This window comes from Protopterus annectens, chromosome 3.part1 (genome assembly GCF_019279795.1).
Source record: "Protopterus annectens isolate FY-2018-M chromosome 3.part1, PAN1.0, whole genome shotgun sequence".
Lineage (NCBI taxonomy): Eukaryota > Metazoa > Chordata > Ceratodontiformes > Protopteridae > Protopterus > Protopterus annectens.
This window is the reverse complement of record NC_056732.1, coordinates 218,224,352-218,248,556: the sequence shown is the minus strand read 5'-3', so window position 1 is coordinate 218,248,556 and position 24,205 is coordinate 218,224,352. Positions and strand designations below refer to the sequence as shown.

Sequence of the window (24,205 nt, the reverse complement as noted above, 5' to 3'; positions counted from 1 at the left end):
GGAACCCAAGTCAAATGCACCTGCATATCAATCAAAAAGAAATGTTAGCTGTACAGAATGCTCTGACAGCCTTCAAGGACCACATTCTTCCAGGAAAATTAATGGTAAAGACGGACAACACCACTGTTGTGTGGTACATAATCAAGCAGGGGGGGGGTACCCATTCCTACCCCCTCTGCAGACTAGCCATGACACTGTGGAACACAGCTTTGAGCTACCAAGTGCATCTACAAGCTCAATTCCTGCCAGGAAAACTAAATGCACTGGCAGACGGAATAAGCAGAAACCTCATGGACCTACACGAGTGGAAACTGGAACCAAAGACTTTCAACATGTTGACGAACAAATGGGGGAGCCCGGATATAGACCTGTTTGCCTCCCCCCAGAACTACCAATTAGACAACGTTTGCACAAGTACTCCCCACAAACAAGCTTGGAAAGTGGATGCTTTGTCCTTCAGCTGGATAAACCTATCAGTTTACGCCTTTCCTCCTCTGCCTCTCCTCTCCAAAGTGCTACTAAAGATCAAACAGGACAAACCAAGGACGGTATTGATTGCACCAGCCTGGCCACCCCAACACTGGTACCCTCTCTTGCGCAGTGTGTCACTGTTGGACCCATGGCTCCTGCCTCAGACCCCTACCCTGTTGTCTCAGCAGGAGAACCAGATTCTGCACCCTCCGCTTCAAACCATGAAGCTAGCAGCCTTGCTAATTACCTAATCTCTCCTTTACCATCCCTCATTTAACCAGTGATGGATATCATTTTAGAGGTAAGAAGGCCTAGTACTAGAAAATCTTATTCTGAAAAATGGAAAAGATTGTGTGTCTGGAACGAATCTCAAGGGATGAGCACAGCAGCGCCCAACTTACCTCAGATTCTACAATACTTAACTGAGATGCTTCACAAGGGCCTTTCTTTTTCCTCCATCAAACTTCACGCCTCAGCCATTTCTGTTCATTATAACACAGAACCTCCCCTCTTCTCTCATCCACTGCTCAAGCAGTTCCTCAGAGGGACCAAAAATTTAAGACCACCCAGGAGAGCCCCAACTCCAGCCTGGGATCTTAACTTTGCATTGGAGAAACTCACCGTTCCTCCTTTCGAGCCAGCTGCTAGTGCAGATTTAAAATTCCTTTATTGGAAAACAGCCTTCCTTTTATCAATCACTTCAGCAAGAAGGGTATCTGAATTACAGGCCCCTATGGCAGTGGAGCCTTTCATCATCTTTCATCCCTCCTTCATTCGCAAGGTGGTATCCAGTGTGGCTCTTAATCAGTCCATTCATTTGCCAACCTTCTTTCCTAATCCACTGAACAGTGGGGAACGGATACTGCACTCCTTAGATGTGCACAGACAACTTAGATTTTACTTGAACAGGGCTAAACCTCAAAGGAAATCTGAACAACTGCTGGTGGCATTTGCTGCAAGGGCAGAGGGGAAGGCTATTTCAAAGCAAACCATTTCTAAATGGATAGGCCATTGCATTCATTTCTGCTATAAGCACCATTGAAAAACTATCCCACAGGGGATCAGACCCCATTCAACCAGGGCTGCATCTACCTCTACAGCCTTTCTCAGAGGTGTCCCTACCAGGGATATCCTAGAAGCTGCTACCTAGAGTTGTGTACATACTTTCACCAAGCATTACCATTTGCCAATTTTCTCTAAATCCAGAGCTGGCTTTGCCACTGCAGTCTTGCAGGGCTTTATAGCTGGTCCTAATGCTATCTATATTCCTCCTCCCATTCATAGCTTTGGGAATCTACCCAAATGTGATTACTGCAACAGTGAAACACGCAGTGAAACACGAAGAACGTAGTACAGTTGTGTACACTTACCATAAATGTAGATGTTAGAGTGTATTCATTGTTGCAGTCCTGGTTACCCTCCCTCCAGCCCCCTGACTTTTTTTGGCTATACCTCTACTATCCCTTACTATGTTTAAAAGCATTTTGGTGTATTTGCTTTTTTTATTGCAGGTATATCCTTGTATTTATTTATATTTATTTTATTGCTTCCTATTATGGGGGCACCTGACATCTGGGGCAAGAAAAACTGATGTAATGGTATCAGCTGCATGTTTTATACCCCTGACTACCTGACGTCACAGAAGAAGAGACAGCAACCTACGCAGGATCCAAGATTTTGTTAATCAGGCCGACTGAGAGCTACTGCAAGCAGATAACCCAAATGTGATGACTGCAACAGTGAATACACTCAAACATCTACATTTATGGTAAGTGTACACAACTATACTTTTCTCATCCAGGAAGAAAGAGGTCATAATCCCTTTCTACTTGTCCCTCATTAGACCTGTCATAGAATACAATGCCCCACTTGGTTATGTACCTCACTTGACACTTACAACTGGAAATGCCACGGAAATATCTCACTAAGAGGATCTTAGGCATTAGACACATGCCCTATACGGACAGACTCAGACTCTATTTATACTCTGTCGCATCACCTACATAGAGCCGATCTCTGCTTGACCTACAAAGCCATGTCTGACCTAGAACTGCTAAATATGCTACACCTAAAAAATCCCAGTCCCTCCATGCCACACTCTTCAGGGACTTAAACCTCATTACCACAGTAAACAGAACATGCTGGAGGGACAGGTTCCTAACCCAGAGACTTCCCATACTCTGGAACAAACTTCCCATTCACGTCAAGCAGTGCACTTCACTGGTCCTTTTTAAGGGAGTTCTTGAGTGGATGGGGCAGTAAGACGTTCACCCCGGGGATCACTTCAGCGACTTTGCTTGACAGGGGCACTGGGAACTAACTTTGGGTGCCATGATGTCAGGGAATCTTCTTGGGCTAGGCTTATATAGGCTACAGGGCTGTTAGCCTAGTACACACTTATGAACCTCTCCAATAAATGTAACTCGAGATTTTCCACATGAAGATCAGTTTCAGTGAGTAGCTTGTAGAGTAAACATCAAACAAGATGGGAGATGTTCCATAATGTAATGGAGAATCTCAGTTCAGTCTTAGCTTGAGGAGTTTTTTTGTAGTTCATGAAGTTGGTAGTTTTGTAGCATTTTCAAATGATTTTGTTTAAATCCCCAAGACTGATTGACTTTGTCATCACTGGGCCTCCAGCATTCACAGAGATACCAGCTCATCTCTGTCAGTCCATCTGGTTAGCCATCTTTGTAGGCTTATGCTTGGCCTGTTATTTCTTTGATGTTGTGGACCCTGTGACTATGGCGTCATGCTAATCTGTATTTGCCCAGAGTGTGTGGATGAGGTGAATCCCTTTTTAGAGTGGACTTTGGCAGTTGTCAGATGCAGCCTTCAGCAGGAAAGAGCTTTTTTGAAGTAGTTGCAATTCTTCTTGTATGCCTTCTTTGGTAGGAACAGGTCCTCTCCTCTTCCTGGAGTCAATTCCCATAGCACATGAGTTCTTCCCCCCCCCCCAACATGAATGAAAAGGCCACATAGCTGGCCAAGGTACAAGACAAAGCATTCCCTATTAGCTTTCACCTGTCCAACCAGCTGGACAACTTTATTAGTGTTCATATAGACTTCCTGTCTCACCATGATCGTAAGGCTGGGTCAGCTGGTGTGAAAGGGCATCTATTTTTCCTGGATTATCTTACAAGGAGAGCTGGATAGCCACCTTTTAAGGAATGGCATATTGGTAATTGCATCTTCTCATTTTTTTTCTGCTAGTTCTGTTCTTTCCACTGCCTTTCTGAAGATGTCTTTCTGTGACAGAACAGGTCCAGGCTTGATCTTCAGGAGAACATTAGAAATTGTTTTATTCCTTTCAGAAGGGGTTCCCCTCCCTTTAGACTGTGATGGCTTCTGAGTCCTGTCTTTTGGGATCCCCTTTATTTGAGGACTTGGAAGGAATGGGCTTCTGAACTGCTAGACACTTGCCTTAGGGAGACTTTGTTCTGATTCCGTCTTTGTCTGTGGTTGGGAATTGCCTCCAAATACTAAGAAGTTCTCATTTTGAGGTCCCTCTGTGTGCAGAAGTTGTACATATATTGGCCACTGTGGCTAAAGGTAGAAGGACAGACTCCTCTTTGCACCCCCCCCCATTAGGGGAGGCTGATGGCAGGTTCTAGATTTCCTGGGGAAGTGAGCTTTCAGTGGGTAGGAGATTCTTCTCTCCTGGCTGCTAGCACATATTACCCACTGTAGGCTAGAAACTTGTGCTCCTCTTGCTGGTTGTCTCTTTTATTATGGAGGGTCAGCATCACTTAGACTTGACAACCTGATAGTGGTCTTGAGACTCCTTGCACTCCAGAGTAGTGGTGTGCTGTAAATTTATAGGCGTTTTAACATTCTGTATTGCAGGTTGTCTTTGCTGTGGATATTCAGGTGGCTTGGTTTGCTGTTCCAGACATTTAGATTGCTTAGGGCAAGGATACTCTGTTTAAGCAGGTATCTTGCTGAGCCCTAGGTGAGAGTTTTCTCTTTGCAGTTTCACCTGTCTGTTTTTATTACATGGGGACTTGTGTGGAAGATGCTTGCTTATGCTTCACTTTGTTGGATCTTTAGACAAATTCTGAGCCCTCTTGTTCAAGGGGTCCACATGATTAGTGCATTTTGTTTTTGTGCTTCACAGCTGGACCATAACATAAGCCTGCTGATGTAATAAGGAGACAGAATTCAGTCCCCTTCCCTTGAGGGGGGTTCATTGTTTCAGAATCTGTTGCATCAAGAGCAGCTCTTATGTCTGTGAATGAGATCCTTTTGGTTGCTTTTTAAGGTTGCAACCTACGTCTGTCTGGGAGAAAGGATGCTGCTTGAGTCCACCTTTGGAGAAGGGCTACTCTGCAAATGAGTCCTTTCCACTTATTTGGTGCTTATGACCCTTTCTTCTGTTGGTAGAAGAGCAGTGGTGTGGGAGGGCTATTGTTGTGGTAATATTCTCTGTGTGGTTTTGGAGTTTCCTATCCTGTACCAGACTCTACAGTTTTATAGAGGAATTCATGGATGCAGTCAGTCCTGTGCTTGAATTATGTTGGTGATTGGGGAGAGGCCGTGGTTTTAATGTCAGTCTCTTGGGTAGCTCTGCTTTCAAAGCTCTACTTTGGTAAAGCTAGAGATATACCACCTGCATGAAGTGCAATATGCATCACTTTTCGTGCCTAGCAACCCCCCCCCCCCCCCCCGCCACAACACACACACACTGAGCTTTTGGCAATCCTTTTTGGGCTTTAGTGAATGCAATTCTCCATGTGTATGGATTGGTGCCATGTTCTGCTACACCTGAATTCTTTTGACTGTGTGGTTTGTTCAGATCTTTTCAAGAGTCTTGGTTTTACACTCATTCTCTTAGACTTAGAACATGACTTCAAGTTGCCAGGCAATCTCAGCTGGTGAACTGCTTTTTGTCCCATTGTGTTGATCCAATCACTTTGTGCTCAAAAGGCTCTCCTTTATGCTGTGCTTCTTGGCTTGGTGGTCATGGAGTTACTCTAACAGATGGGGTGGGGATGATTTCCCTGCTTAGTGGTTGATCCCAGTGCTTCAAACTTGCAAATGAGGAGTTGTCTCCCTTAACATAAAAGGGAATAAAATTATTCTCGGCACATTCCTAAGTTGGACACTCGTAGAAACTGTGCCCTTTTTTCCTGTTTTGTTCTTTTGCATGGAGCTGAGACTAGTCACTTGCACAAGTCCCTTCATGTCTGTAGTTGCCTTTTTTTGAGCCCCAAGTCTGCTGTGGTTTGGCTTAACTAACTCCATGGTTCATTTCGGTTCCTCTGTGTGTGTGTGGGGGGGGTATAGTAAGATGTCCTTCCATATCACTGTTGCAGTATTCATAACCTGTGGGATCTTCTGCCAAGGATAGCCTGACATCTAGCCAGTATACAAATGCCTTTACCTATTACTAGCATCGTACCTCTGACATATGCTTTCCATTTCAGTGTAGTGCATAAGTGTTAAGTACGAGTGCTCCAAACTCGGAACTATTTTGCCTCCAGTCCGAACTCTGTAGTTCAAAGTTGGTCTGAACACTCTTCTCTGCTTATTATACCAAGCCTCTTGCAGGTAAGTACCCCAGTTGTTTTCCTTTACCTTGTATTTTAAGCAAGTCCTTCTCACTTAAGATCTTCTACAAAAAACAACTAAGTATGTAAAATAATAAAAATATATAGTGGACAAACCACCAAGCCGAGTAAATATATCCAAAGTGTTTAATAAAATGCAAGCAAAAAGATGAGCACTTGCGGGACAAAACCCTTCATCATGCATACATACATTCACAATTTAAGAACAAAATCAACCAGTCAGCCTTCAGCATAGAACTCTCCTCCTCTTTGAGGCTGGTTTTAAAGGTACCACTCAATTTAAACCAGGAGCTTTATCTGCTCCAAGTTCAATAATCCATTTTGTTTTAATAAATTCAGTAGTATTAACTATATCACCATCTCTAGCATTCAGTCATACTATCTGTAAAGCCATAAACATAAACATATGTCCTGGATTATTTTCTGTGTGTTGAAACAAAGCATTGCGTTGATTCTTCAGACTTATTGCTGACCACTCCCATGCTCCCTTTTGAAAAGCTTCATATGAGAAGTGCTAGTGGTACCTGTGGTCATTGTGGCTTCTACATTGCTACCCTCTGGAGTTTCCGATTCCCTTACTCCCTTGTCTCAAACTCTAGTTTCATTGGTGGATTCAGCACATATCCTTCAACACAGGTATCCCTTTCCAGCCGTCGTCTCCATCTCAGGGAGAGCACCTCGCTGACTCTGTTCAAGAGAAATCTAGACCTGTGGATGGGAGATCGTAGGTTTACCCCGGGAATCATCTCTCACTGCTGACAGAGGGGACAACAAACTAATGGGCACAGTATTTTTTTTCATAGGGGTGGCGTAAGCCATAATAATTTGGGCTAGTGTTTTCAGATGCTTCAGATCAGGGATGGGGGGCTGCTTCCATCAGTCTTGAAGGGTACAGGGTCTCTGGCTTCCTCATTAGCAGCTGAACTACATCAACATAAAAGAGATGCAAGCACTTATTTTTGGTCTTCAGGCTTTTCATTCATTTGTTTCTTGACCCTTTAAAGGTCTAGATAGACAGCACCACAGTCGTGGTACATCAAGCAGAGGGCCCAATGTCTTATCTTTACAGACTAGCCCTTCATTCAGGCTTGGGATCTAGCTATCCAACAGCAGGTTTCTTTTCATGCAGTTTACATGCCTAATAAATGATATGGCACACACTCTGAGCAGGTCCAGGACACAACCTCATGAATGGATGCTTCAAGGAGAAGTGTTTCTGGACATGGTTCAGTGGTGGGGTATTCTTCAAGTGGATCTTTTTGTTTTCTATCTGAATAGACAGCTTCCCCAGTTCTGTTCCAGTCTCTCAAGTCCTCTGGCTTGAAAGGCGGATCCCATGTCCGTTTCCTGGAAGGGGGTGTTCCTCTATGCCTTTCATCGTCGTCCTCTTCTTCCCAAGATACTGCACTAGATCTGACAGGATTCTCCAAGAGTCTTGCTGGTTGACTCCCTTTTGCCGTAGAAATTATTGATTCCCTCTCTTGAATCTGACCGGGGCAATCATCAAAAGTTATCTCACTGGATGGATCTTCTTACACAAGACAAGTGGTCTCTCCCACTTTAGGTGATAGGGTTTTAATCCCATTTTAAAATCAGTTTTCTGAGGATGTGCTTAGGGTTCTACAGGAGTTCAGCAAACCCATTACCAGAAAATCAAACTTGTCCAAGTGGAAGACATTTTCAGTCTGGTGTCTTAAGCTTTACCAGGCTCTCTCTTCACTGGGGGTCCATTTGGTCATCTTTTATGTGTATGAACTGCTACATGCTGGCTTGGCATATTCTTCTGTTAAAGCTCACTTGTTAGCAGTTTCTGCTAGTCTCCCTTTGAATTTACCATTGGCTTCTCATTTTGAGGCTAAACAATTCCTGAAAGGCTTCTTCCATACCAGGCCCTCAAGAAAACCTGTCCCTCCCTCTTGGGACCATAATTTTGTTCTCAAGAAATTGGCTCGGGTTCCTTTTGAGCTTGCTGCCAACTCCTCTTTGCAGCATTACACTAGGAAGACTGTTTTGTTAGTTGCCCTCACCTCTTCTAAGAGAGTTTCTGAACTCCAGACTTTGATGGAGGTATCCTCCCCCCTTTTTTTTTTCCATAGGGACAAGGATGTGTATGCGTACTAATCCTCCTTTTATGTCCAAGGTGGTCATAGTTGTCTCTTAGTCTGTTCAGCTTCCTTCCTTTTTTCTTTCTTCGCAGTCTGCTAATGAGAAGGTTCTGACACCTTGGATCTTCATAGACAATTCAGGTATTATTTAGATAAGGCAAAGGCCATATGCAAATCTGAGCATCTTTTTGTTTCTTTTCGTTCCATGACATTGAGTTTGGCAGTTTCTAAACAAGGCATTTCCTCCTGGATTATGAAGGACATTTTCTTTTGTTTCTTTCATGACAAGCAGCTTTCTCTGCCTGTTCTAGCCAATTCTACCAGTGCAGTTGGTTCCCTTTGTGCCTTTTTCAAGAGTTTGGACACCAGTTCCATCCTTGAAGTTGCTACTTGGTCCTGTCTGTTCACCTTCACTAAACATTACAAGTTGGATGTCATTTCAGTGCCAGGGTGGGTTTTGCCAAGGCTGTCCTTCATGGGTTTGTAGAGAGGGTTCCTTCCTCCCATTCCTTTCAGTAGCTTTTCTTCTCTCTCATAAGGTATGAATACTGTAACAGTGATGTGGAAAGATATAGAAGTACAGTTATGTAAAATCTTAACATAACAGCAGATGTCCTTTTTTTCAGTGTTGGAGTATTCATTCCCTCCCTTCTGCTTCCTTCCTTACTGTCCATCAAGTATACCAAAGCCTTTACCAACTACCAGCGTCATACGTCAGCCTTATGCTCCCTGCCTCAGAGTACAACATAAAGGTGACACATGGATGCTCCAAACTCAGAAGTGAAGTGCCCCAGAAGAACCAGAACTTCCCCGGGAGAATGGAGGACTTGTACATCCAGGGAAAAAGGGGGATGACTAAAAGAAAGGCAAAGACCCTTTGGCCAGCCAGATGATCCCAACAGAAAAAAAGCAGGGGAAAAAAGTAAGGAAGGAAGCAGAAGGGAGGGAATGAATACTCCAACACTGAAGAAAAGGACATCTGCTGTTACGTTAAGATTTTACATAACTGTACATATACTTGATGGACATTGGGCAGGAGAGCCCACAGGTTATGAATACTGAAGAGAAGGACATGTTGTAGTGGTAATTTACACTACTGTACTTTCTCTTTTGCCTTCATTTAAGGTGAGCAGTTGTTCTTGGTCCATAGGCTGTTCTGCCCACTGAACCTGTCTGTGGTTGTCACCTTTCCTTTAGGAGTATCTTGCTGTTTTCCACCCTGGTGTTTTTTTTTTTTTTTTGTGGCTCAGCTCCTTAAACCGTCATAGGTGAGGAGGATCCTTAGTGGTGAGTGTAAACAGATATACTGCTATCTTATCAGTTCTGTGAAGATGATTGTCATTTATATTTCAGGGATCCCTTTGCAGATTGGTTTGTCCTCTCCCTGATGTTTGCTGTTGATTTCCCTTTAGGTTGCATTTATAAATCCTTTATTAGCAATGGTAGTGCCAGATTTCTGTTGCTGTGGTTTATTTTGCAGGATGATTGATAGTGATAAAGATGCCAGTTGGTGGATGCAGGAGGTGAGCACTCTTATGTAGTCTATCTCTGGCATCATAGCATATGTAGTATATGATTGTTAACCTTCGTTCCAAGTCGTAACTTAGCAGTCTTCCTAGAAAAAATTCTGTTCAGCAGCCCATATGAAGTAGATTGTTACATGGATATCTGCTGTAACAAACCTTTACTGTTCCTACTCCAAAGCAGTATCCACAGTATTAGTTTACCTTCCAATGTTAGTTTTTGTCTTATTTGGACATTTTGCAGTTATCACTGTAATTTATGTTTAGCTTTAATTCAGTTTTTCTTTCACAAAATGTCATCTTCCAAAGTTATGTAGTCACACTATTATATTTGTCAGTTATTGAGGGCAATAGCTTCATTTTTTATTCCATTTTATAAATCATAAGCACAAAACTTCCACTTTATTTTATTTACAAAAGTTAGCAAATATTATTTTGAGACCTCTTTAGATTTGTTAAACCAGTTGTATAGTATATGTACATTATTTAATGTTTGCTGACTTTGTGAAAACGTGTGCATTGAAGTTGAGTGTTAATGATGCTAACTAGCAATGACTCGTTAAAGGGCTGTCGCCTTTCATGTATTTGAATTCATTGTCTAGAGTATTTTCCTTTGTGATACAGATAAACTTTGTCATTTGGTGTGAAGTTTTATTTCTATATCTAAGTGATGTGCTTGTCAGTCATAATGATTTAAACATATTTAAAGCTTGAATGGTAGCCTATAATGTGTAAAATGGATTTTTTGGCCAAACTGCTTACTGATCATCATACCCCCCCCAAGCCATTTGATCCATTCGTTCCCCTTGACAGCTGGTGACCAAGAAGGGCTGTCACGGAGGCAGCTGTTATTTTTCCTTTCAAGCTGCAACTTCCATGCATGTGTGTTTATGTCCAATTGATTGGTGTATAATTGGCCTTTGCAGTGCTTGTCATTTTCCTGTATGACCTGATCAGGTGACTCTGCTTCCACATAAGGAGGCATTTGTATGTGAAGCCACCTTCATTTGTTCCCTGGTCTCCTCCAGGGCTTTTACTGCAGAAAGTATGCTCATGCCCTTCTCATTCTGCTGAAGCAAAACAAGGAGGCTTAAAGCAGTGATGTTCCTCTTCTCTCCAGTGGTAGCTCCAGTAGGTGCCTGAGCTGCTAATTGAACTCTGGTTGTCTTTGTCTTAGTCAGGGCTTCTCATCAACAGAACTGAATGTATTGCAGTAAGTAGTAACATTAACTTAGCTAAAATTTTCATAACTTGTAAAGATGAATGAATAGCTGTATCTTATTTTTTTTTCATCTTTTAGGCAACTGAGCAGACACTTGGTTGGCCTGTGGACAGCTGAAAACCTTACAGCTATGAATTTGCTAAAGCGTGTTTTGGTAAGCAGATGCATTGTACCACAAAACATAACCGTATAGATTAAAAAAAAAATCTTACCTCTTTCATCTAGTCATTACCCAATGGCTCGATAGTACCATTCTTTTAGCTGTTTGTATTGTCTCATGTTTAAACTGTATAGCCTTACAGATATTTTTATGCTATATTCAGTTATTACATTTTTGCCTTGCTGTATCTGCAGCTTTTCTCCACAGACCTCCATTGAAAATGAGCTATGCCTAGTTGGACACTCCTAGTAAAAAAAACAAACAAAAAAACCCCACAAATCATTAATAAGTACATTAAAACATTATGCCTGTAACTGTACAGGTTAATTGTAGGGATCTCCACTGTAGAGTTATTCATTGTCTGTGGGGTTTTCTAAAGTTTGATGTCCAGTTTTCCAGACTGACTTCTAAAGCTGTTGTTGAGATTTCCCATGAACATAGCTTCCTACTTGACATCAGCTTAGCAGACAGTTTTAAGGAGGAGTCGCGTAAGCTTGTCATTCAGCTTTTTTGTGCTATGAAGCAGCAGTCTGTTATCAGTTTACTCGCTCTTAGGTTGTTTTCAGGCGACATCCTGAGAACAGTATTATCTTTAATTTATCGTCATCATAGTACCGCCTGTGGCTGTTTTTAGGGTTGACAAATGAGTTGTTTGTTGGAATTTGGATTTTCTAAATTTCCTAATGTCTTTGACATCTCCAGAAAAACATTCTAGTTGATGTGCATTCAGAAGAGTCGTTCTGCCAAAAGATTTTGCATGCAGTGTGTCTAGTGTTCAAGTGAGTTAACAATAGGTTTCCTATTATGTGTACCATAAATAAAATGACTGTGGCTAGTAAAGTTTGCCACCTCAGGGCCGCCTTAGATCAAAGAATAATAAAATTTAAAAAAAAAAAAAGGCAAAGGCTTTGGTCCAAGCTAAAGGACTAAAAACATTTTCACTGCGTGTATCTTAGGAGCCATATCATTAAAGAGCTTACTGCTTCTCAGTTTTTGTATTAGCTTTTGTTTAGTCTTTTCCCACATATACTTGGCTACCGTAATAGAATCCTTTGTAATCCATACACCTAAATACGTCATCTTATTTTCCCATAAGTTTGTGTATTTTTGAGCAAATTCATGTGAGTATGTAATTTACCACAGTAAACTGTTTTATCGTCCTTAATTTTGGATGACTTGAAAATTTTTCTCAATATGTTCCACAGTGCAGAAATATCCATTTCAAGATTTATCTTGTATTAAACATGTACAAATAGTGCCAACCTTTCTAGGTTACCATACAAATTTTTATCTTTGTATTTCTGAGTTCCTTATTTTCTTTCCCATTGGCTGTAAATGTAAAGCAAATCAGAAACAGGAGAGAGGAAGTTTCTGTGTTCAAACACCACTTATCAGTGAGGAACCCTCTCACCTTAATTCTTGTTTCCCATCCTTCTTATATCCTCATAATTAACCCTATTATTTTATCAGGGAATCCAAATATTTCTATTGCCCTGCTCATAAAATCCCAGCTTACCCTATCAAATGCTTTCTCTACATCAAGACCCACAGACATAGCTGCGTTTTCTTACACCTGCTTCCCTCTGGATCATCGTTTTAGTCATGTCAAATTTTGGTCTCCCCTCAAAAAAAACACACTGATTCATATCTTTCAGTTTTGGCAGCACCTTGGCCGTTCTCTTAGCTATTATAGAGACATTTTATAATCTTGGTTTCAAATTGAAATGTGTCTTTATGGAGTTGGATCTGACGAGTCTTTACTGTCTTTGAGTGATACAGCCACCACAGCTTTCTTCCAATATGCTGGTGCTTCCCCTCTTTTTAAAATACTATTAAACAAAGTTGTCCATGTCTTTATCACTTTCTTCCCTCCCAATATGCACACTTCTACAGGAATACCATCTTTTTCTGCAGACGTACCCTGTAGACTTTGTGACACTGCCAGCCCAACTATCTGAAATTTTGTAAATAATTATATGTCATTTGAAAATATTAATATGATTTATATAGAAATGTGAAACTGCCAGCCCAGCTAGCTGGAATTTTGTAAATAATCATATGTCATTTGTGAATATTAATATGATTCCTCACTTGTCTTACAAATGTAAGATAACTATATGTTATGTGTATATTAAACTACTGGTGCAGAAGTGTATGTTGAACTGTATGTTATGTACTGAGCATCAAGAATGTAACCACAGTGTACTCTACTGGAAAAGAACAGAAATGTATATAAACTATATTGATAGTAGAAGTTGGAACATACGGAGTTAACTTGCAAAACCTCAAGAAAATAAGTTAAAAGTGTTTTAAGATGTGCTACAAAAGTTAGTTTCAAGGCAGCGAGTAGACAGAATGTCTAGAGCTAGGAGTTTATTTCTATTGTCTTGAAGCAAAAAAATAATTACTAGGTTTAAAATGCAAAAGTGTTTAACTGTTTTATGACTTTCAGTTGTAGGCAAATTTCTGAGAGATATGTACTTCTCACACAGAGATGCTAAAAATTATGTTGGTATCTCTTAGCCTGGGAACTGAAGGCTGGTGACAAATAGTGATAGCCAGCTGACTCGGCAGTAATGTCTTGATATTAATTTGGGAACTCTCTCAAAGACTGTGCATTTTGTATTTCTTTGGACCTGGAAACATCCTTCCCTTGCTAATAGTAAGTAAGCTCCTTGATTACTGGGCCAGTGCAGGGGTGTCACAGACTTGACTATACATGACTGATTCTCTTCTCCTCCCATTTTAACTATTGGTGGTTCTGCCTCGTCTTCCTCTAATCTTGGCATAATCAAGTCTTGCAGTAATCTCTCTTGGATATAGATAGGAATATAGTAAAGGTTAGTTTAGATGTTTTCTGTATTTATTTAAGACTGTCCTGTAATGTTGTTTTAAAATATTTCCTGTGATTCTGCACTCTGTACTCACTGTGAGTTAAGAGTATTGTCTTGTTATTTTAGTATTTATTATTAAATATATTTAAACCTTTTAATTGTGGCTGGTTTGTTTAGAGATATTTGAGCTCCTAGAGTACTTGCATATGTATTTGGTGACACTGCACAGGCCACTCATAAATAGCCTTTGCCTTGGTCACACTTACCATTTGGATAATAAGATTACACCATAGAACTGGTCACCCTTTGTAAGGGCTTTATAGTAGCTGATAAAGAGCTGGTTGGTGGCAGTGATAACTACCTTTTGGTCTAGGCAGAAGGGGGCATAGATAGTAAACCTGTGCCAGCCTTTCCCAGGAGCATGTGTGTTCGTATATAAATCAAATCTCAGTGTGTGTCAGCTACTTAGGCAATGACATGAAGCACTGGTTGGACAGAGAGGGTGCTGGAGGTTTTGGATTGACTCCTCCACTGAGATCTTAACCCTATAGCTGGTGCTAGTGGGGAGTCTTATTGGGGATCTGGAAGGAGAAACCAGCCCCAGACTGACTGATCTCTGTGAGCTCTTAAGTGAAATTGTACTTTACTGTGTGTGTACTTGTCATCCTCACAATGTATATGGCCCTCACTGGTGCTAGTGGGGAGGATTGTGGCTCCTTGATTACTGGGCCAGTGCAGGGAGTGTCACAGACTTGACTATACATGACTGATTCTCTTCTCCTCCCATCTTAACTATTGGTGGTTGTGCCTCGTCTTCCTCTAATTTTGGCATAATCAAGTATTGCATACATATTTCCATTTGTGCCTTTTAATGGTTTCCACATTCCTCTTCCTTAAACAAATTTTCATAAAATTTCCAAAACATATCCAGTTTTCTTATTTATAGGCTCCCTAGGTTTGATGACAAACCTTTCTACTTTCTGTTGCCTATTAAAAGTTTTTGGGCTCTGCAGTTATCAAAAATACTTGTGTAACAGCAGTCTTTCTCAGCTCGTGCATATTATCCAAATACTCCCTTATTTTCATTTAGCACTCTGCAGTTGATCCTCTTCTTTTTGGCAGGATTCCCCTTATTCTGCAATATTCAGTCTCTCTGAAAAGTTATTTCTTCTTAACCATATATCTATCTGTTTTTATTTATACCGTTTTTAAAATCTGTTTTAATTTCACTCCACTCAGTAGCTGTCCCTTGATGATTTCTTTCTTTCGTCCCTAACACCTCTTGAATAATTTTCCCTACTTATTCCTTAAACTCATTTCTCTTTAACATGTAGGTCAGAATTAAATTCCTCTCCCTAACTGGTAGGTCAGAAGATGCCAGTCTCTCATTTTTGCTACATTATGTTGTGATTTTATCTTAGTTTTTATCAGTGAATGATCTGAATAGTTACTGGATGTATGTTGAAATCTTCAATTGAATGCATGTGCTCCTGTTTAATATAATTTCTCTCCAGCCTAGCCCAGTTATTGTAACTAGCGGAGTCATATGTAAACTCTGTCTGGTTTCCTACTACTGAATTCACAGCTTGCGTACCAAATATTTTTAGAATTTCTTCAGAAGTCTACCTTTTGTTTTTCTCTAGGTCTCATTGATACATCCCCTGTAGCAAATCAAGTTCTAGTCCCTACCTGCAAATAATTCCTGCTGAAAGCTGCTTTCTCCCAAAATTTTCTTAAGCTCCGTAATAGCAATTTTTTGTGGAATCAAAATGCATGCTAGCATAATCCTCCTCCTTTGCCAATTGTCCCCATCTACAACAAACAAAACAATTGTCCCTTTTTCCTTCTATCACTGTGCAGGTTTCTGTAGCAATTGCTGTTATTACACCCCTTTTTCCTTGTCTTTGTATTCTGCTAAATATCCACCCTGAAATCCTTTGTCAAATTAGCATGCTCATGTCTCCCTAAATGTGCCTTCTGCAACATTACTATTTACACCATATATTTATTAATATAATTCAATACTCCATTCATTTTTGTTTGTACGTGTAAGGCCATTCACATTCCACTGTAATAGGAGCAGAGTAGACATTGTGAGAGCCATTTTTTCCACTTGTTATACATGACAGTTCTTTTGGATGTGTATTTCCAAATTTTGTTTTAGATGCACATACTGTTTTGAGAGGCTGGTCTTTATACAGTCGTTTCTTCAAGTCTTTATTTGAACCTAATATCACATTTTCATGGCTTTTTGCTCTAATGGCAACACAACACCCACCATCCCCTATTTGCTTAGAACAAACGTACAAAACCGTACGTTTCAAACAAGTAGAGTTTAACCCTCCAGGTAGGGACAGTTGTCCCAAGTAAATGGATGCACACACAAGTAATACCTAATCTAAAATCATTCAATGATATTTTGAATTTGACTTGGAGGGTTAAAAGTGGGACTTCAGAGATGTTTTAGCATCCCAAGAAAAAAAATTAATTGATTTGCCGGACATGGAAGAGCACAGACTATTTGCAGATTCATAGGTAAGTACTAGGCTATCTGCCCAAGGGCATTTATAAGCCTAGCTAGAATGTGTTGGCTTTCGCCACCCCCTTAGATTAGTTCCCTGTGCCTTTGTCCAGCAGAGCCATTAGTTCCCTGCGCCACTGTCCAGCAGAGCCACTGCAGTGATCCCCAGGGTAAATTTTCTGTTTCCCATCCACCCGTCAAGGTTCCTCTTGAAGAGTGTTAGTGAGGGTTCTGCCTGATGTATATTGGAATCCTGTTCCAAAGCATGGGGAGTCTCTGGGACAGAAATCTCTCTCCAGCATGTCCTATTTATCATTGTGGTGAGGTTTATATCTCTAGAGCATGTGGCTCTCCTGGATTTGTTTTTTTTTTTTTTTTTTTTAGGTGGAGCATGTCCATCCATTCTTGGTTGGACATGGCCTTTTATGTCAGGCAGAGATCACTTCTGAGTAAGCGGTATGCAACCAAGTACAGCTGGAGTTTCTTGAGTCGGGCTGCATAGGGCATCTGTTTGAGGCCAGTAATCCTCTTGGTGAGATACTTTTGTGGTCTTTCCAGCTGTTGCAGGTGTCTTGTAAGGTACATCCCAAATGGGGCGTTGTATTCTATGATGGGTCTAATGAGTGATGAGTAGAGAGGCACAATAACCTCTTTTGTTCTAGATGCGAACCCTTTTGTGATTAGGTGGGTCACATAGAATGATTTTCTAACCACCTTGGCAATATGATTATCAAAGGAGAGATTACTATCTACTTGGGTCCCCAGATTCCTTATTACATTTTCTGTATTTAGGGGACTACCACCTATGTGGTAGTTCGCGGGTACTTTATTTTTTCCAAAGGTGATGACTATGCACTTTTTGGCATTTAGTTTGAGGCCATAATTGTGACACCAGGTATCCGTCTCAGTGAGACCCTTTGGAGGGTGTCTGTATCAGCCAGAGAATCAATTGTGGCCCTTCGTTTGCAGTCGTCTGCGAACTTTGTCAGCCATAGTCTTCCTATGTTTTTTTGTACCTCTGAGAAGTATATACCGAACAGGAGGGGTCCTAGGACTGAGCCCTGGGGGATGCCACTTGTAACCAGTTTAGAGTCGGACGTAGAGCCTGCAACTCTCACCATGTGGGTTCAATCCATGAGCCAGTTGGCAACCCTTCTCGTGATGTAGAGGTTTATGTTCAAGCTGGTGGGCTTGTCTATAAAACTAGAATGAGGAATGGTGTCAAAAGCCTTTGCGAGGTCTAGGTAGGCTGTGTGGACCTCCTTTCCCTCGTCTATTGCCTTGGTAATTATCTCAAAGAAGTCCACCAGGTTTAGGAGGCATGATCTGCCCTTAACAAAGCCAAACTGGGTAATGTCCAAGGTTTGGAGGTTCCCAATGTCTCTCGTAACGAGTTCCATAATGATGTGCTCTATAGCCTTGCAAACCAGGCTAGTCAGGCTTATAGGGTGATAGTTCCCGGGGTCCGTTGTGGCTCCACCTTTGTGGAGTGGGATAACTGTTGCTGTGCCACTCTGTGGGGTATGTAGCCTGTAGAGAGGCTGAGTTTGAACAATGTGTTTAGGTGAGGGGTTAGTTCATTTTGGAGCTCTTGTAAGACGCAGCCTGGGACACCTTCCGGTCCCATTGAAGCTGTGTTTTTGGCTTTGGATAGGGCTGTTTTAACCTGTGTGTTGGTGATTGACAGGGCCCTATATTCTTCTGGTATGGTTGTGGGCCCTTTAGGGGGTGAAGTTTGCACTAAACCTATCTGCCAGAATGTTGGCAATATCAGTCCAGTGCATTTTGTGCCATTCTGCACTAACTCAGAGCAGATCTGAGTGTTTCCACTTAGGTTCTTGACATAGCTAAATAACGCTTTGTGGTTATCTTTGGAGTCATTGGCAATTTTTCTTTCGAAACTAGCCTTGGATGATTTAATGAGGGGTCATAGTTTCTTGCTGGTACTGATCTGGGATGTCTTTCCTTCTTGGGATATTACTCTCTTCTGTACTAGTTTCCTCCTTCTGTTGTATAGCTTGTTTATGGCAGTGGTCCACCAGACTGGTTTCCTTTTTTTGGAGGAGTGAGTCTTGGTTTTACTTGAGATAGCATGATCCATGCATTCCTGCAGATGTTCATAAAGTGTCTTTGTAAAGGTTTCAGCAGCTTAGACAGCATTGTCCTTTAGCATGGGGGCTGTGAACCTTTCCACCTCAGTCTTAAGTAACGTGAAGTTTGCTTTTGAAAATTTTTCAATGTGGTTTCCTTGATTGGTGGTGGGGGCGGAATGTGGGTATCCAGAGTGATTAGTCTATGGTCTGATCTAACCAGCGAGGGGTTGACCTCCGGTGTGGACCACCAGTCGCCCATGTTGGTGATGACCAAGTCCAATATGTTGTTCCCTTTGGTGTGGGGGTGTTAACCAGTTGATCCAGGGCATTCGAGTTTATAAATTCTAGGAAGCGTTGGGCAAGGGAGTTGGTACTTGAGTAGTTCTCCTAGTTTATCTTTGGGTAATTGAAATCACCCAGTATTAGGGGGTTTGGTAGGTCCTTCATATTTCCCATTGTCTCCAGAAATGCGGAATGGGGGGTCCTGGGTCATGGTGGGTGATCTGTAGCAAGCTACAATTTGGATTACAGTTTTGACTGTTGTTAGTTGCACATGGATGATCTCTGCATTGTGCTGCGCCTCTAACCTGGAGGTGTGGATATCCTTGATGAATATGGATACACCCCCGCCTTTTGTGTTTTGGTCCTGGTTCTGTGGCTGAAAGGTATGGTACGAGTTATAGCCTAGTAGTGCTGGGGTGCTCTCAGGAGCCTTAAACCAGGTTTCTGTTACTGCACAGATGTCGATGTTCTCCATACTGAGGAGTGCCTCGAGTGCGTGCATTTTGAGGTTTAGACTTCTTGTGTTGAGTAGCATTACCCTCAGTTTTTGGTTACTTGTGCTATTTACGGTGGTGGGTTTGTCTTTTGAGGCTTGCCTAAAAAAGGCACTATGGGTGCGGCAAGAACCTTGGCCAGTATTCGAAAGCCTAAGGGTGACAGGTGCAAGCCATCTCTTGCGAAGCAACGTGGCTTGTCGAGCATGTCATCCCAGGCAGACAGATACTGGATCCCCTTTGAATGACACCAGAAACTTAGCCAGTTGTTGAAATTGATCATTTTTTCTTTATACTGTGGTATCATTCTTAGTGAGGGCAGGATGCTACTCAGGGTCAGGGTCATACCAGTCTGGACCACATGATCACAGAGCTCTTCCATGTCTCTTTTCATGTAGTCAAGGGAGGTATGTCTGAGGTCATTCACACCAAATGGACAATGACAGAGTCATATTTGTACTTGTTCTGGAGTGACCTGAGTGTTTGTGTTGTGTGGCGGATCCTGGCACCCCGACAGGCAGCTAACTGTAGCCTTCTCCTTGTCCAGCCAAGTTAGTGGGACATCAGTGTGCCTGACTATAGAGTCGCCTATTACTAGTGTGTTGGGTATGTTATTTTGCCGTAAGGGCTTTAATTGCTTGTCACACTGATTATGTGAAGTATGTGTTTCATGGTTGGTGATGGGGTGTGGAGGTTGCTTGGATGTCTGCTTTGGGAGGTCTTTGTTGCTTTTGGAGATTTTTATTTAGAGCCTCAGAGTATTTTTTCATGTATTCATGTGTGTTATTTGCCGGTGTTGGTTTATTAGGTCTATGTGAGACTGGTGGTGTGTTGCAAGTATTACCCTTCTTCTCTTGACTGTCAGTTCCAGTCTTGGGTTGAGAGAGCTTTGCCTCCAGTTTGGCTGTATAATTTATCTCTCGCATGTATTAGTGTTTGGTGGTAGGAGGAGAGGGTTGTCTGTGTATATGAGGCAGTTGTAACATTGCCTCAAAATGTCCAGATTCACCAGTTATACTGGAGAGTACACCGGAAACTTCCCTTTGGACATGCCTAAATAGGTGTAGAGTAAGCTGTTTTTCTCATTGGCTGGTGGAAATGAATAGAGAACTTTGTCCTCTTTGACAGTATAGGGGGGGGGTCTAGTGCTAGGATTAATTAGTGCTTGCTACGAGTTTTAAGCAAGTGCTTGACTGTGAAATGAATGGTTTGAGTGCTAAAGTTGAAGGTTTGTCTAGTTCCAAGTGAAAAATTGAAGAGTAGACTTTGTGGAGCCGAGAATAGTTTAACTAGCTAACCGGCACTGCCCGCTGCGCAAAATCGTGCAAATGCGTTTTTTATAGCAGGGAAATGAAAGAGAGAGAAATTAGCCCAAAATGGCAGATAAACTACTAACTTCTGGGCTGAAACTACTACTCCTGGGACAGATAGGCTGCTCAAAGCTCCCCTCTCTCACAGGTGAATAGAGAAACTTCCTTCTATCCAGGTAAGGTATGGGCAACACAGAAACTTGTAACACAGCCCTGGATTCAGCAATAACCTGAAAACTGAACTATGCTAGTTCAGAAAGGCAGGAAACAAGTATGTGTGTGTATATATATATATATATATATATATATATATATATATATATATATATATATATATATTTTTTTTTTTTTTCAGATAATAGATCCCAGATCTGTAGCTTTTCTACCGCTTAGAAAACAGATAATTACACATACAGGAAGAATTTAGCTTTATTTATAGAAATCCTACAGATGACCTTGAGTTTTATTACATGAGGATCCCAGATCATCAAAATTGTCTAATTTTCTTAATATGCTCCCCAACAGTAAGGAGAGCAGGGTACTGATCTGTTTTGAAAAGGTCTGTACAGTTGCCATTCTATTCTTAAGGACATTTCTTGCCAGATATGTACAGTAAAGTACCAAAGGGAAGTCTTTAAGCAGATAAGAGAGTAGTTGTTTTTAGATGCTACAGAGAAAGACATGAAAAGCAAAATGAGCACTCTGACCTAGAAAGCTTTTAAGATGGACAGACGTGGTAAAAAAATGTGGGTTTAAGTTGGTCCATTCTGTGCGCTTTTAATAGATGGCTATTGACACAGGCACGTCTTACTGGAATCTTTTAGAAACTCATGCAGTCTTGGTCTCCTCCTCTTGTTCCCATAACCCACTATGCTGTGCACTGACACTCTCCAGATCTCATTACCAGCATCAGACAGCTCTTTTTTTCTACTTGAATGTAAGTAGTGTTTTAAAACTGTTTTTCAGAATTTCTACAGCAGGTAAGCGAAGAGCTTCTTAATAATTTCCCTTTTTATAAACCAGTCTCATAGTTTAATTGCAGTTTCTCCGGAATAATTAATTCACCTCTGTTCCTTTTTCCCACCCAGTCCATCTTGGACAGCTCTGTCCTCTTTTGTACTCATTGCTTTCCTTCTGTCTGTTTATAAAATTGCACATGCACATATCATATGAAATCCCGCAGTACATAATTATCTACTTTACTGTTAAGGTATTCACAAATTTAATTGGTAGAGCTTAATCGTGTTGCCTAGTATTGACTTGCTGGATATCTCTAACTTTTTTTGACAAAATGGACAAGACATCCTGATTCAACAAACATCAAATGTAGTCTTAATATTTCTCCCTTGGAATCTACTTGATTTGTGTATGGTATGCAAGGGCTAGAGCACCTTTCAGCAGATCAGTCTGCAAGAATTTTAGGTTAAGGACACTGCTTGACTAAAGAAATTAATTTTAAAGGACCTTCTCCTAGATGATAAAAACTTCTCAAAAGCTAACTTCTCACTTCTCAAAACCGAAGTGGAATCCTTCAAGGCCCCAGGGCCAGTGGAAACTACGGCCCAAACTGCAGAATCCTATATAAACGCATTCTACGGACATCTCCAGGAATGCATGGATCATGCTATCCCAAACAAAACCAAAACCCAAACATCCAAAGGCAGGCATCCAGTCTGGTGGACCCCAGCCATAAATAAACTGTACAACAGAAGGAGGAAGATACTACATGATAGAGCAAAATCCCTAATAGGGAAGGCATCTCTGATCAGTAATAGCAAAAATTTACGATCCCTCATAAAATCCTCCAAGACCAGCTTCGAGAGAAAAATTGCTCAGGACACTAAAGACAATCATAAGGTTTTTTTCAGTTATGTTAGGAACCTGGGATGCAACTCCCAGACTTGTTCTGAGTTGATTCTAAACAACAAAAAATACACTGAACCCACAGACATCGCCAATATCCTGGCAGACAGGTTCAGTGCAAACTTCTCCACCCCTCCCCAAAAAGAGCAAGTATCTATCCCGGCAGAGGGCTGCCTCCCAAACATCTCTGATGCTCAGGTGAAGGCTGCCCTCTCCAAAGCAAAAAACACTGCTTCCATGGGACCAGATGGCGTCCCGGGTTGCATCCTACATGAACTCCAAGAAGAACTAATCCCTCAAATAAAACAGCTGTACAATCTCAGCCTCACTACAGGATATGTGCCCACAGAATGGCATACAGCAACAATGGTCCCACTCCACAAAGGTGGAGCCTCTACGGACCCTGGAAACTATCGCCCCATAAGCCTGACTAGCTTAGTCTGCAAGGCTATGGAGAGGATCATCATGGAGCTTATAAACAAAGACATTGGGGACCTACAGACACTAGATCCTACCCAGTTCGGCTTCGTCAAGGGCAGATCCTGCCTTTTGAACCTGGTTGACTTCTTCAAAACAGTCACTAAAGCCATAGATGAAGGGAAGGTAGTCCACACAGCCTATCTGGACCTAGCAAAGGGATTTGACACAATACCCCACTCAAGCATCATAGATAAGCTATCCAGCTTAAATATAAACCCCTATGTCGCAAGATGGGTCGCAAACTGGCTCAAAGACGGAATCCACAGAGTGAGAGTTGCTGGAGCCATGTCAGACTCGAAACCGGTCATAAGTGGCATCCCACAATGTTCTGTCCTGGGACCGCTCTTGTTCGGTATATACTTTTCCGAGGTACAGGCCAACGTGGGAGGACTATGGCTCACCAAGTTCGCAGACGACTGCAAACTAGGCGCCATAATCAACTCTCCAGCTGACACAAACATCCTTCAAAAAGGTCTGACAGAAACGGATAACTGGTGCCAGAGCCATGGTCTAAAGCTAAATGCCAAAAAGTGTATAGTCATACCCTTTGGCAAAAACAATGTGCCCACAAATTAACCACATAGGCGGTATCCCATTAAATACAGAGAAAGAAATTAGGGATCTGGGGACCCAAGTTGATGGCAATCTCTCCTTTGACAACCACATTGCCAAAGTGGTTCGAAAGACCTTTTACATAGCCCACCTCATCATGAAAGGGTTCACCTCTAGATCAAGAGAGGTAATCATGCCCCTTTATTCATCCCTCATCAGGCCCATCATAGAATACAATGCCCCTTTTGGGATGTACCTTACCCGACACCTGCAGCAATTAGAAAGACCCCAAAAGTACCTCACCAGAGGATCAAGGGACTCAGACAGATTGCCATATGCTGCTCGGTTAAAAGAATTCCAGCTCTACTCAGTTGCATACCGCCTACTTCGAGGCGATCTATGCCTGACATATAAAGCTATGTCCAATCCAGAATTAATGGACATGCTCCACCTCAGTAAATCTAAATCCCTTAGAGCCACATGCTTGAGGGACTTGAGCCTCAGCACTGAAATAAATAGAACTTGCTGGAGGGACAGATTCATAACCCAGAGGCTCCCTTCGCTCTGGAATAGAATTCCAATCCATGTTAGGCAGAGCACCTCACTGAATCTCTTCAAGAAGAATCTTGATGAGTGGATGGGGGATCGTAGGTTTGTCCCGGGGATTACTTCCATGTCACTATTAGACAGAGGCACAGCAAACTAAACCTTAAAAAGGGCACAGT

At 41.8% G+C, this 24,205-nt stretch overlaps 1 protein-coding gene across 1 annotated transcript in view; it reads left to right on the top strand.

Annotated features, from left to right (window-relative positions):
* The window catches only part of DNAJC13 (DnaJ heat shock protein family (Hsp40) member C13), a gene marked incomplete in the record, with an annotated part of 3,140,357 nt that overhangs the window by 1,164,949 nt on the left and 1,951,203 nt on the right, over positions 1 to 24,205 (top strand). Inside the window, 1 exon segment of the mRNA XM_044066722.1 lies at positions 10,970 to 11,045. Coding sequence (XP_043922657.1) covers positions 10,970 to 11,045 — 76 coding nt within the window.